The sequence below is a fragment of the Syngnathus leptorhynchus genome, chromosome 4 (assembly GCF_054491065.1).
Source record: "Syngnathus leptorhynchus isolate UIUO chromosome 4, UIUO_Slep, whole genome shotgun sequence".
Lineage (NCBI taxonomy): Eukaryota > Metazoa > Chordata > Actinopteri > Syngnathiformes > Syngnathidae > Syngnathus > Syngnathus leptorhynchus.
In genome coordinates this window covers 2,964,121-2,976,337 of record NC_141198.1, presented here as the reverse complement: position 1 = coordinate 2,976,337, position 12,217 = coordinate 2,964,121, and the positions used below count along the sequence as shown (strand labels likewise).

The following is a 12,217-nucleotide window of genomic DNA, read 5'->3' as shown; positions in this document are numbered from 1 at the left end:
TTAAGCGCAAACTGGAGACTCAGCAGTAACTTATGTGGCTCTTCTAGCATGCTATTTGGAATGTGCATGTGTAATTACATTTGTTTTTAATAAATACAATAAAAGTAACAATCAGAGGACTGTGCTCATGACGATGTTTGGAGCTGTGAAAAAGCAAGTGAGCCAGCTCCCACACCACACAAACGAGAGCAGTACTTTTATTTCACAACTTTTCACGTATTGGAAAAAGGGAAAACCACAGATTTATGATATTTACATGATAATTATGTGATTTATAGATTAAGTGAAGTAATTTTATTTTCCATTAACTTAACCTTAAAAATTGTTGAGCTTGTTGAGAGAGAGTGAGAGAAAGAGCAAGTGGGGGGGGGGGGCAGAGCAAGAGGGAGAGAGAGCGAGAGATATTCACCCCCTCCCAGGCCTAACAAAGCCACAGATGAAGGTGGTAATGATGATGGTGATGATGTTTCATTCTACCATGGCATTATATGAGTAGTGGATAAAACTGCACATGTACACACCTTCCAATTTCAGTGTTACTAATGCACAAATGTCTCATATCTAATGTGACATTTGGTTATGATGCTGTGACGGTCTGATTGCTTCAGCAAAGCTTGAATAAGTCAGACATGCCTTTGAGAAGGAGGCATGAATTAATCCCTGTACACAAGAAAAACACATGCTTCTATTTGCTTCATCAATGTTCGGAATCTAAAAAAAAGTTGTTGTCCTTGTTTCCTTTTTCCTCCAGCAGAACAATGCTCTCTATGCAACACAGACTGGTCAGTGACAGTGTGGCTGGACGACCATCAAATCAAGAAAAAAGAAAGAAAGAAAAAGATGATACTGTCCGTATTTGAAACCCGTTATTGAGACAACATTGTCTATTTGTGAATAATTTTGCACATACATCTACATTTTATTGCAAAAGGTACATGTACAGTTAAACCTCAATTAACTATTTGACATGCAAAATTTCGATTTAGAGCAATAAACTAATTTTGCATTGAATTTGCAAAATACTCTAAGACAGGGGTGTCAAACTCATCCTTTATCACGGGCCGCATTGTAGTCATAGATTCTTTCGGAGGGCCATTATGACTGTCAACCCACATAAATTTATGAGCACCTCATATTATATACAATAAAAGCTACAAAACAAACTGAAAAATAACTCGTTTTCAAATCAGACAAGTAAAAACTGGTCAAATATATTTAAAAAAAAGATATTAAAAGTGAAGACAATTTGCAATTTTAATAATGACACGAATTTGATGCAGAATTTGTCTTTGGGGCCACATAAAATGATGTGGCGGGCCGTATCTGGCCCCCGGTCCTTGAGTTTGACTCTTGTGCTCTAAGATGTCATGTGTTATTATTTATCAAGCAATAGGATCTAACGATGGTGAAAAAAGATTTGTGATGTGCATGCATGTGAATATGTAAAAGGAAAAAAAGTATTATTATTATTATTATTATTATTATTATTTGAATAAAATTCAACAAACATTTTTGAAAGGTGAACTATCCAGGTTGGACTAAAATGCATATCGATCTTTGAAAACAAAAGGGAACAACAATACTCTGGAAAAAATACAAATTGACACATTGGAGTTGAGTACTTAACCTAATGGGGTAAAACATTGTTAATGAGTTGTCTTCTCAAACCATGTATCATTAGTTCGTTCCATTCTCCATTGGTAATCACTTTAATGGAAAAGGTGACTGATGAAATTTGACCCAAGCTCCTGGGTTGTTTTACCCAAAACAACCAATTCTATATAAACAATTTATATATCCTTGTTTAGTAATTTCTATAACAATTTATATAACCTATATATATAAAACATATATATATATAAAACATTGATATATATATATATATATATATATATATATATATATATATATATATATATATATATATATATATATATATATATATATATATACGTGCGTGCGCGTGTTTGTGTGTGTGAGTGAGTGTGTGTGTGCGTGCGTGCGTGCGTGTGTGTGTGCGTGTGTGTGTGTGTGTGTGTGTGTGTGTGTGCGTGTTTCTTATTTATATGTCTCCGTACAATCGAAATAAAACAATAGAGCACGACCAGATACAAGGATTCACTAAGGATCCTGCAGCCATTACTGTATAATGGGCAAACGTGTTAGAAACCTCGTGTACTAAATTTAATACAGTATGCCTGACACGTAAAATGTGCTTTCACCAATCACCGCTGTTTTTGTCTGTCCCATAGCATTGTTTTCCACGAATTCATGTCCACGGGAAAGACCACGTTGAACAGGTAAACTTAATTGTGGCAAATACTTCAACAAAACACTATTTTTATTCTTCTATCATTGCGCAATGATACACAAATATGTGGGTATTGAATTCAGCAAACTAGCTGAAAATACATTTACAAACGCTCGTCGAGATCTTAATATATTTGTGTTAGATTAAAAACACGTAGTCCCTTTTTAATTTTTCAATTATCAATTGAAAGTGAAAATAACGAATAATGCGTGGATTGCACTCCTGCTGATTTGTTATTGGTCTTATAGTTGGTTACCAACACAAGAGCGCGTGCACGTGTGTTTTTGTGTAATTGCACGCGCGTGCTTGTCACTCGCCTAAAACTGCGGGAGTCTTCGGCCGTCTAGTTGTGATCACACACATTTTGTTGCCTATAACTTATTGGCTGTTCCACGCTCCGCTGTCAAAGCACTGTACTTCAAAAATGGAAAGAATTTACTCAACAAGGACAGAGTGCGAGAATGTATCACAGTCCACAATCCCAAAAGTAAATAGTTTTTTTTTAATTGGTAAATAAAGAAAGAAGACTTTGAAAGAAAAGAAAGAAAGAAAGAAAGAAAGAAAGAAAGAAAGAAAGAAAGAAAGAAAGAAAGAAAGAAAGAAAGAAAGAAAGAAAAGAAGTGAGTGAGTGAGTGAGTGAGTGAGTGAGTGAGTGAGTGAGTGAGTGAGTGAGTGAGTGAGTGAGTGAGTGAGTGAGTGAGTGAGTGAGTGAGTGAGTGAGTCAGTCAGTCAGTGAGTCAGTCAGTCAGTCAGTCAGTGAGTGAGTTGAATGAATGAATGAATGAATGAATAAAATTTTAGTATTTAATTAATTAATTAATTAATTAAGGGGGGAAAGCAAAGATCCAAATATGATATTGCAGTTCAATCAGACCAGGCTGTCTCCACTACTATTTAAACAAAACCCGTTGCATACAAATCTCAACTCATTTGGTTAACAATCGGACAAACAAGGTAAGAAAATCGAACAAACAGATTATTTAGTCCACTAATCGTGCCAATGATTTGTGGTGGTGGTGCATGGAGTTGGTGGTGTCTGGCGGTGTGCGCAGAGCTGCCCAGACCTTTGCAGAGCCAATCAGCTGGTCATGGAGATGACGTGCGGCTGTCCTACGTCAGTCGCACCAGCACCAGAGTTTCACACACACCAGCGAGAAATACACACGAGCACACACGCACTCCCTCTCCGAGCTGGCCCGGCAGCAGAAGACACATCTAGACGTAGCAGCCCGCTCTGACAGTGGACCTAACCTTGTCTTTGGCAACATGGGAGACATGGGGGATCCACCTAAAAGTAAGTTCAATGCCCACTTGCTTAAAATAAAATTATTTTCAGTTTACCTAACTTTTTGTGACACTTAATTGCTTTTTTGAATAACACTTGTTTTGTATTCATTTTTAAGTTTAACTACCGGACTAATAGCTACGAACGATAGAAATATGTTCATCATAATAATCATTACACTAACAACGACCTTCTAGAAAAACGGCCGGTGTCTCTGTGTGTGGGCTGTGGAAACCAGATCCACGATCAGTACATCCTGCGGGTCTCCCCAGATCTGGAGTGGCACGCTGCCTGTCTCAAATGCGCCGAGTGCAGTCAGTACTTGGACGAGTCCTGCACGTGCTTCGTCAGGGACGGAAAGACATATTGTAAACGGGACTACATCAGGTAGGACAACCACGGTTAGACGAGCGCTTTCAATTTTATTAAAGCCACGTCCGGACGTGCAGTGTATTTGAAACGTACTGTATTTTGAATATAATAATTTCCCCTTTTATCATGGTATAAGATATTATTCTTAGAACCATATTGCCACTCCTATTTAATACACTGGCTATTTACGCTGCACCGTTTCTTGTAGTATATATATATATATATATATATATATATATATATATATATATATATATATATATATATATATATATATATATATATATATATATATATATATATATAAAAATCAGTAACTATATTTATATATTTATATTAATATAAATATATAATATATTTTTTCTATATTTTGTATATATATATATACATATATATATATGTGACTTATGAAAGAACTACAACAACATTATATATATATATATATATATATATATATATATATATATATATATATATATATATATATATATATATATATATATATATATATATATATATATATATAGACATACGTCTTAAAAATCAACAATTCCAACAAGTCATTTATTTTAACATACGTCTTAAAAATCAACAATTCCAACAAGTCATTTGGGCCTGGTTGCAGCCTTCTTTGCGCCATATTATGGAAATATGCACACACATTGATATAAATTCAGCATCCATCCATTATCTAAACCGCCTATCCTCACGAGGGCCGCGGGCTTGACATCAATTATTCATCACAATTACATTCGAAAAATGGCCAACCAAGTCACGAATAAAAAAATTGACAGTATTTTAACAGTGCGCAAAAATGACAAATAAATCGTTGCTGTTATTATTCGCCGATTCTGATTGTTATACACGTTTGATGTGTCTCACAGGTTATATGGGATTAAATGCGCTAAATGCAACATCGGTTTCAGCAAGAACGACTTTGTAATGAGGGCCCGATCCAAAGTCTACCACATCGAATGTTTCCGCTGTGTGGCCTGCAGCAGACAGCTCATCCCGGGGGACGAATTCGCTCTGCGCGAAGACGGCCTTTTCTGCCGGGCTGACCACGACGTGGTGGAGCGGGCCACTCTGGGACACGGAGAACCGCTCAGTCCGCTGCACCCCGCCAGACCGCTGCAAATGGCAGGTAAAATGCAGACCTTGCGGTGGGAGGCATTGTCGGGTCTGAGCTTTCAAACTGTTCGTGTTGGTAATTCCGGGGTTTGGATCATGACGGTCCGTTATTGAATAGGTTTTCTTTCTTTTTGCAACTTCGACAACTCGTGTTTACTTAATAATGATACGACATTCACTGGATATTTACACTGTCTCCGAGTTGAATACTGAGAACAGTGTTTCATGACAATATTCATGACACATTTGATACGGTCCATTGGGTTTTGTGGTGACCTCAAAACGCGGGTGAAATAGGCTACATATGTTTACGTTTCTTGCGCGCGCGCTCGCTCGCGAGTCTGCGCGTGTCTGTGTGTGCGCGCGCCGTGTGCGTGTGTGTATGCGCGTGCGTACGCGCGTGTTCCTTGCACTTGCATTTTTTTATTCTGAAAAGTCGACCAGTCTAGAGTGTACCCTGCCTCTCACCGAAGTCAGCTGGGAGATCTCCTCCAGCACACCCGCCGCCCGAATGAGGTTATAGCAAATGGATAGAGGGTTTTGAACAGTGGATTTTATGGTGCCCAACAAGGGAAAACACATTTATGTAAGTAAAACAATATGACTACGATGCAAATCACAACTTTTTAAAATGTGTGTTAATACAACAACAACAACAACAACAAAAACACGCATAAAAAAAAAAATCAGCCGACCTATGTTGCCTATAACTAACCGACAGCTTTCGATAAAAACAACAAAGTCTTTACCTTGTGTGTATGATTTTTGCGATTCTGGTTAAAAAGGTCTTTGCTTAAAATGAAATTTCTGTAAGGGAATAAAGTCTTTATTTGCTCGGATTCCTAGCGAGTTAAAGTGATGTTTTCTTCTTTGGGTTCCTTAACCCGTTCATTCTCACAGCAGAGCCCATCTCCACCCGACAGTCTGCGCTTCGGCCCCACATCCACAAACAGCCAGAGAAGACTACTCGGGTTCGGACAGTACTAAACGAGAAGCAGCTACACACTTTGCGAACTTGCTATAATGCCAACCCGAGGCCCGATGCTCTGATGAAGGAGCAGCTGGTGGAGATGACCGGCCTCAGCCCGCGCGTCATCCGGGTCTGGTTCCAGAACAAGCGGTGCAAAGACAAAAAAAGGAGTATTCTGATGAAGCAACTTCAACAACAGCAGCCAAATGACAAGACGGTAAAGGAGGTTTCATTAAACTCGAGCCTTTTGCCTTCAAAGACCCCAGACTGTAGGCTTTTCCATTCTTTATTTAAGTAAAGTCAAGTCACACACAATTAGTTTAAAATGTTGTCCTTTTGCGTTGGAGCAGTGTACACCTTAGCGCGTGAATGAATAGCGCGTGAACGAACAGTTTAACACGTTAATTAATGTGACAATAACTAAAAATATTTTTTTTTTTCCCTCATCGCATCTGAATTCACATATTTATTTGTGTGTTTATTGATTGTTCTGACTGGGGGGTGATTAATTCCAGGTAACTTTTCCCACGATAGTGCGCGCTCACGCATTTGAACAAGCATAACCACATTCCAGTTATTATGTGCAATCACCTGCAGTGAATATTACCTGACTTGCTCCGTCTTGCAGAACATCCAGGGAATGACAGGCACGCCGATGGTTGCGGCCAGTCCGGAGCGGCACGACGGCGGCATCCAAGCCAATCCTGTGGAGGTGCAGAGCTACCAGCCACCCTGGAAGGTCCTGAGTGACTTTGCTTTGCAGAGCGACATCGACCAGCCTGCCTTTCAGCAACTGGTAGGTTATTTTTAAACCGTTAAGTTAAAACGAAATAAAGAGCCTATATATGCAGAATATCTCGCAAATGTAATAAATATGTTTGAATTTGCCGATGTCTTTATAGTCTACTTCCTCTCGATTGTTTGTTTATTCGTTTGGTCTTTTTTTTTTCCATATTTTCCCAGTCGGTTGTTATATAAATAATCACGGGGTTTTGCCACCAACACTCTTAATGATTGTGTTCGGTGGCTAATGCTGGACATTAAATAAACGGATCCCAAATGATTTCAACTTCGAGGTTAGATATTTGATTATTCATGTATGGCAAATTCATGAACAAATAAAGGATTGTTAAAATATTTATAAGGACGACTTGTTTAAAAATGCAAGCACGCCACTGCTGTATTTTTATTGGTTATAATTGTTGCTTTACCTTCATCATCATCAATAGTCACGGACTGATTTTTTTACATTATTATTATTATTATTATCCATCCATCCATTTTCTTCTTCTTCTTCTTATTATTATTATTATTACCCCATTTGGCGTCTGAGAATTCCTACCGGTGCTTGGTTTTCACAGGTTAGTTTTTCGGAGGGTGGACCGGGTTCAAATTCAACTGGCAGCGAGGTAGCGTCCATGTCATCTCAGCTTCCAGACACACCGAACAGCATGGTGTCAAGTCCCATTGAAGCCTGAGTCCGAGGCTGTCTGGATAAACTGAATCTCCCCATCTCATCCCTCCGGGCTGCACCAAACAACCATCTGGTTGTGTTTTTGACACTGTGAAGACAATCATGGGATTTTACCACCGACAACAAATTCTTAAATCCACGCAGAAGACAGAAACTTGCATCACTCAAGCCGACACATCTTGTTGATTTTTTATTGATTTGTTTATTGATTTATTTATTCATTGCCAAAATAGAAGACACAAACCGCGCTAAGTAGACGGACCTCCGAGTGCGAGTCGAACTAAGACCCTATTTGCAGATGCCGTGCGCTCCATCGAAGTTAAGGTTTGTCTTTTTAATTCGAAAAATCACTGTACTTGTCGATATTCCAAATTTTAATTAATATTTTAAGTAACGCATTTGCAACAAGGTATACCTCTATTGTTCCAAGCTTCATGGGATATTAGTGAGTTCAGGTTGCCCAAAAATGATTTATTTTCCAAAGATGTGGAGACGTATCACTTAATAAGGATTAATATGCGTTAGGGTTTTGTTTCCATGGAATATAATATTCATACTTGTCAACAAAATTGCCACGCATTTTGTATCTTAAAGTATGGTAGGTTTTATCAGTCTTTTCCACACATTGGGACAGTATAACTATTGTTATTATTATAAACGATTTGCAGCGTGCAACATCTTTGCCCAGCCAATTTTTGAACAAAGAAATAGGTGGTCGTCCAATGTTTTAGGGAAATCTGGCCTCAGAACTTACTTTGGGATTGTTGTTTCTAACATATGACATTCTGAATTACAATTGCGTATTTATTCCTCAATTTAAACGTATGTAATTTATTTCAACGATACTTGTCATACGTGGAGCTTTGATTCAATCCCCTGAATGGTGTAATCTGCAAATGCAACCACATTTTTGGCTGATGTTACCAGGAGTATTATGTATAAAATTTATGAATTGAAAACATTAACGTAAAAAACCGTTTACCTCTTTTTGGCATAAAATAAATGGATGAATCAAGACGTGAACTTTTTGTGACAAACAAAAGGTCTGTTTTCCATCACGACTCATTTAGTATGTCCACGTAATTGTCCGAGCTCAGTTGTGTCCATGCATTTAATTCCATTTTGTCCATAGTAAAAACGACGATTAATGTCGCGGGATTTTTAATTGGCATAACTCAAGATGTTAAAACTCCGGCCCGCGGGCCAAATTCAGCCTGCGTCTAAATTTAAACAGTGCCCGAAGCATTGTGTCATAAACTCAATAATAGTGGCCCGCTGGCACTGTCGCGGGGACCTGCACACCCCAGAACGAGCCACATAAGTGAAACTCGTGCGAACGGTAACGCGCACATGATTCAGCGCTCATGATCGATAGCGAGCGTGTCTCCGCCGTCTCTTCCCAGTTCATCCTCACACAAGTGTCCATTTTCAAGATAATCAGTGACACAGACACTTCCTCATTCAAATGTCCGCACACCAAGACTAAGGTGACGCTAAAATCAGAGACGCTGCAAGTGACGCTGCACAGGGAGAACACACACACACACACACACACACACACACACACACACACACACACACACACACACACACACACACACACACACACACACACACACACACACACAGAGACTCAACTTTCGATTAGACGTAAAAAATGTAGACAACTATCATAACTTTCTCCTGTTTACCCCCCAAATATTATTAGGATATATCTTAGTTTAAGCAAATTTAATCATGCACAACCAATGTAGCTACATGTATGAATTAAGTATACATCTAATGGAACCAAAGGACACTGACAGTATGCTGAAAACAAACCTTTTGGATTTACTCAATCAAAATGTGTTGAACTAACACTGATGATTGTCGGAGAGAAGTGGATACATCCATCTATTTTCTGAACTGCTTATCCTCACAAGGGTCGCGGGCGTGCTGAATCCTATCCCTTCTGTCTTTGGGTGGTAGGCGGGCTACACACCCTGAACTGGTCACCAGGGCACACATGAACTAGAAAGTCAGTAGTACAAATTATCAGCTCTCTTTTGAGGCTAATGTTTTTCGTTTTTTTTTTAAATTATTATTCAAACACATAAAAGACGGCATACTTTATTCGATACTGCACAATGCGTCACTAATTCTTAATTCAGAGAATTTGAATATGAATGTATGGGCAATTAGGTTTAACATTTATTAAACCTTGTAATCGACCACAGTCTGTTCAAAGATACGTTAACAATTTTAACTCCCCATTCCGCCCCCACCGCCCTTATTATCTAATTGAACCAAATGCTTGCCATTGTACAACCTTATTGTGTGAGCGATATTTTGGCACTCCCAACACTCCTTAAAATTTAAGAAATAAAAATTCTTTTCAGAACAAAAAAATGTGAATCTTCAGAAAGAGGGAGGATGACCGACGAGTCAGCGCATAACCCATACCCCCTCTCCCTCACAAAGTCATAGAGGGTTAAAAATGTAGATACTTACTGAGAGGCTTGCAAGTTTTGCAGTACTTGATCTGACTTAATAATCTCCTAGTAGACATTCCAAAATGTCTACTCACAAACACAGCAGACTAGCTGTGTTTGTGAGTAGACTGTTCAAAATACTGTTTGAAGTATTTATGCGACAGTTTTGGTAGCATCATGTTTGAGAAAATGTGGTTAAACTCTTTGAAACTTTTTTGTTTTTCTGTGATTTTTAGTATTTTGCTTTTTTAATTTTGGCTGGTTGTAGCATCTTAACAGTTCAAAAACAGCTGAAACAGAGAAGAAAATTCAATTAGTTAGAGAGTATAGAAAAGGAGGATACTTGTATCTGCCCATGGGTCATGACACCTTACAGACAAGTTGGCATTGCAAAAGAGGATTTGTTCTCATTTCCCTTCTCACTCAGAAAAAAAACGAGTGCCATAGTTTATTTTCAATTATCTTCATGTATTCAAATTAATTTCAGTTTTATAATTCATACAAATCTAATGGTATAATTACTACATTAATTATATTTCTTAAAATCAACAAAATCCGTGACTTTCAAAATTGATGAAATCCAATTAGCTGCGATAAAAGAACATTGTTTAAATATGAATGGATTTAACAAGATTAATTTGTGAAATTCATGAAAACTCTTTCTACTTGGTTTACATACATATTTCAGTAGGGGCGGCTCGGTGGGCCACTGGTTAGCGCGTCCGCCTCACAGTTAGGAGGATGCCGGTTTGATTCCACCTCCGATCTTCGCTGTGTGGAGTTTCTATGTTCTCTCCGTGCCCGTGTGGGTTTTCTTTAGGCACTCCGGTTTCCTCCCACATCCCAAAAACATGCTTGGTAGGCCAATTGAGCACTCCAAATTGCCCCTCGGTGTGAGTGCGAGTGCAGATGGTTGTTCGTCTTCATGTGCCCTGTGATCGGCTGACAACCAGTTCAGGGTGTCCCTCACCTACTGCCCAATGAGTGTTGGGATAGGTTCCAGCACGCCCACAACCCCTGTCGGGATAAGCAGTATAGAAGATGGATGGATGGATATATTTTAGTAAGTTTATACTGTTTATTTCCAGTAGGTGGCCCAAATGCAATCTATTACCAGCATTTGAAATTGGTTCATTCTTAGGAGAAATTTGCAATATTTGAAGCTAGAGATTATTATCCATGAGTGAACAGTAGCCGATAGCATCAAAGACAAGGGGCCCTATTTTTGTTTAAGGCACAATTCCTTCGCCGAGCGCAGTCTGTGCGCATGGGTTGTTTTTTTTCTTTTGGTGTTTTGCTAAACCTCGCAGTGCTAGAATTTGTGGTAACGGGTGTTTGCGCCTTTGTGGGATAGAAGTAGACATTTCTCAATCAATCCATGCTGCGTCACTTATTTGCATTGAAAAAGGGCATTGAAAGTGCAAATCCAAGTCCACTATTTGGCCTCATTTCCTTATAACCCATTGGAAGGTACAATGAAGGCTGAAATGACTGGCATGCTAAACATGTTTATTCTGGACCTTTCTTGAAATATAGCCCCATCTATGCCAGAAAGATGCCCTTCAACATGCAGATCAATCTATTATAGATCATGTAAATACAGGGGAATCTGGGGTGGGGGTTGGCAGCACTGTGGATTCACCCCTCACACTTGCAGAGCTCCAATTTGTCTGTCTGCAAATGCACCATATTTGCGTTTGACCACCTGCATCTGGAATCAGACCCGCTTTTCTCATCTAGAATTTAGTCTACTTTCTTTTATTCATTCATTCAGTCATTCATTCATTCATTTTTGCCAAATTTGCAGATGTGCTGGTTGACAAGGCAGAAACGTGTAGTGAGTCGTAGCGCGTCTACTAAATTCAAAAACATGCCGAACTAATCCGTTGCCCCTATACGAAAATGACGATGCCTGGTTTTACACCAAGTGCAGACTACAAATATCCCTCGCTACATCACGGTTCGATTATAGCGGTTTCAGTACATCGCAAATGTTTTTCTTTAAAAAAGAACAAATTCACAAATTCAAAACAAACCTTCTAAATTGAGGAATCATATCATGAAATTTGCCCACACACCAGCAGAAGGCGGGGAGTGTCCACACAATTGCAGTACATATACGTGTACCTTTTTATGAAAGAAGTTGTTACAATAATAAGAATTCTAAAAACATATTTACAGTATGTACACTTGTACCTTATTG

The 12,217-nt window shown here is 38.7% G+C and overlaps 1 protein-coding gene across 2 annotated transcripts; it reads left to right on the top strand.

The window, feature by feature from the left end:
- The first annotated feature begins 3,577 nt into the window (after window positions 1-3,577).
- Window positions 3,578-7,547, top strand: isl1a (ISL LIM homeobox 1a). 2 transcript variants are annotated; one of them, XM_085910185.1, is made up of 6 exons: window positions 3,578-3,605; window positions 3,794-3,983; window positions 4,853-5,112; window positions 6,003-6,286; window positions 6,698-6,865; window positions 7,431-7,547. In XM_085910185.1, the coding sequence occupies exons 1-6, from the start codon at window positions 3,578-3,580 to the stop codon at window positions 7,545-7,547; spliced, it is 1,047 nt and encodes a 348-aa protein (XP_085766311.1). The 2 variants fall into 2 exon arrangements, with proteins under 2 accessions (XP_085766311.1, XP_085766310.1); XM_085910184.1 differs by having other exon boundaries at window positions 6,000-6,286.
- Window positions 7,548-12,217: the final 4,670 nt, after the last annotated feature.

Excerpts from the sequence above, each read along its gene's own strand:
- isl1a (XM_085910184.1), top strand. The coding sequence starts at position 3,578 with ATGGGAGACATGGGGGATCCACCTAAAA. Across the intron at positions 3,984-4,852 it reads TGTAAACGGGACTACATCAG|GTTATATGGGATTAAATGCG; the intron begins GTAGGACAACCA and ends TGTGTCTCACAG. Across the intron at positions 6,866-7,430 it reads AGCCTGCCTTTCAGCAACTG|GTTAGTTTTTCGGAGGGTGG; the intron begins GTAGGTTATTTT and ends TGGTTTTCACAG.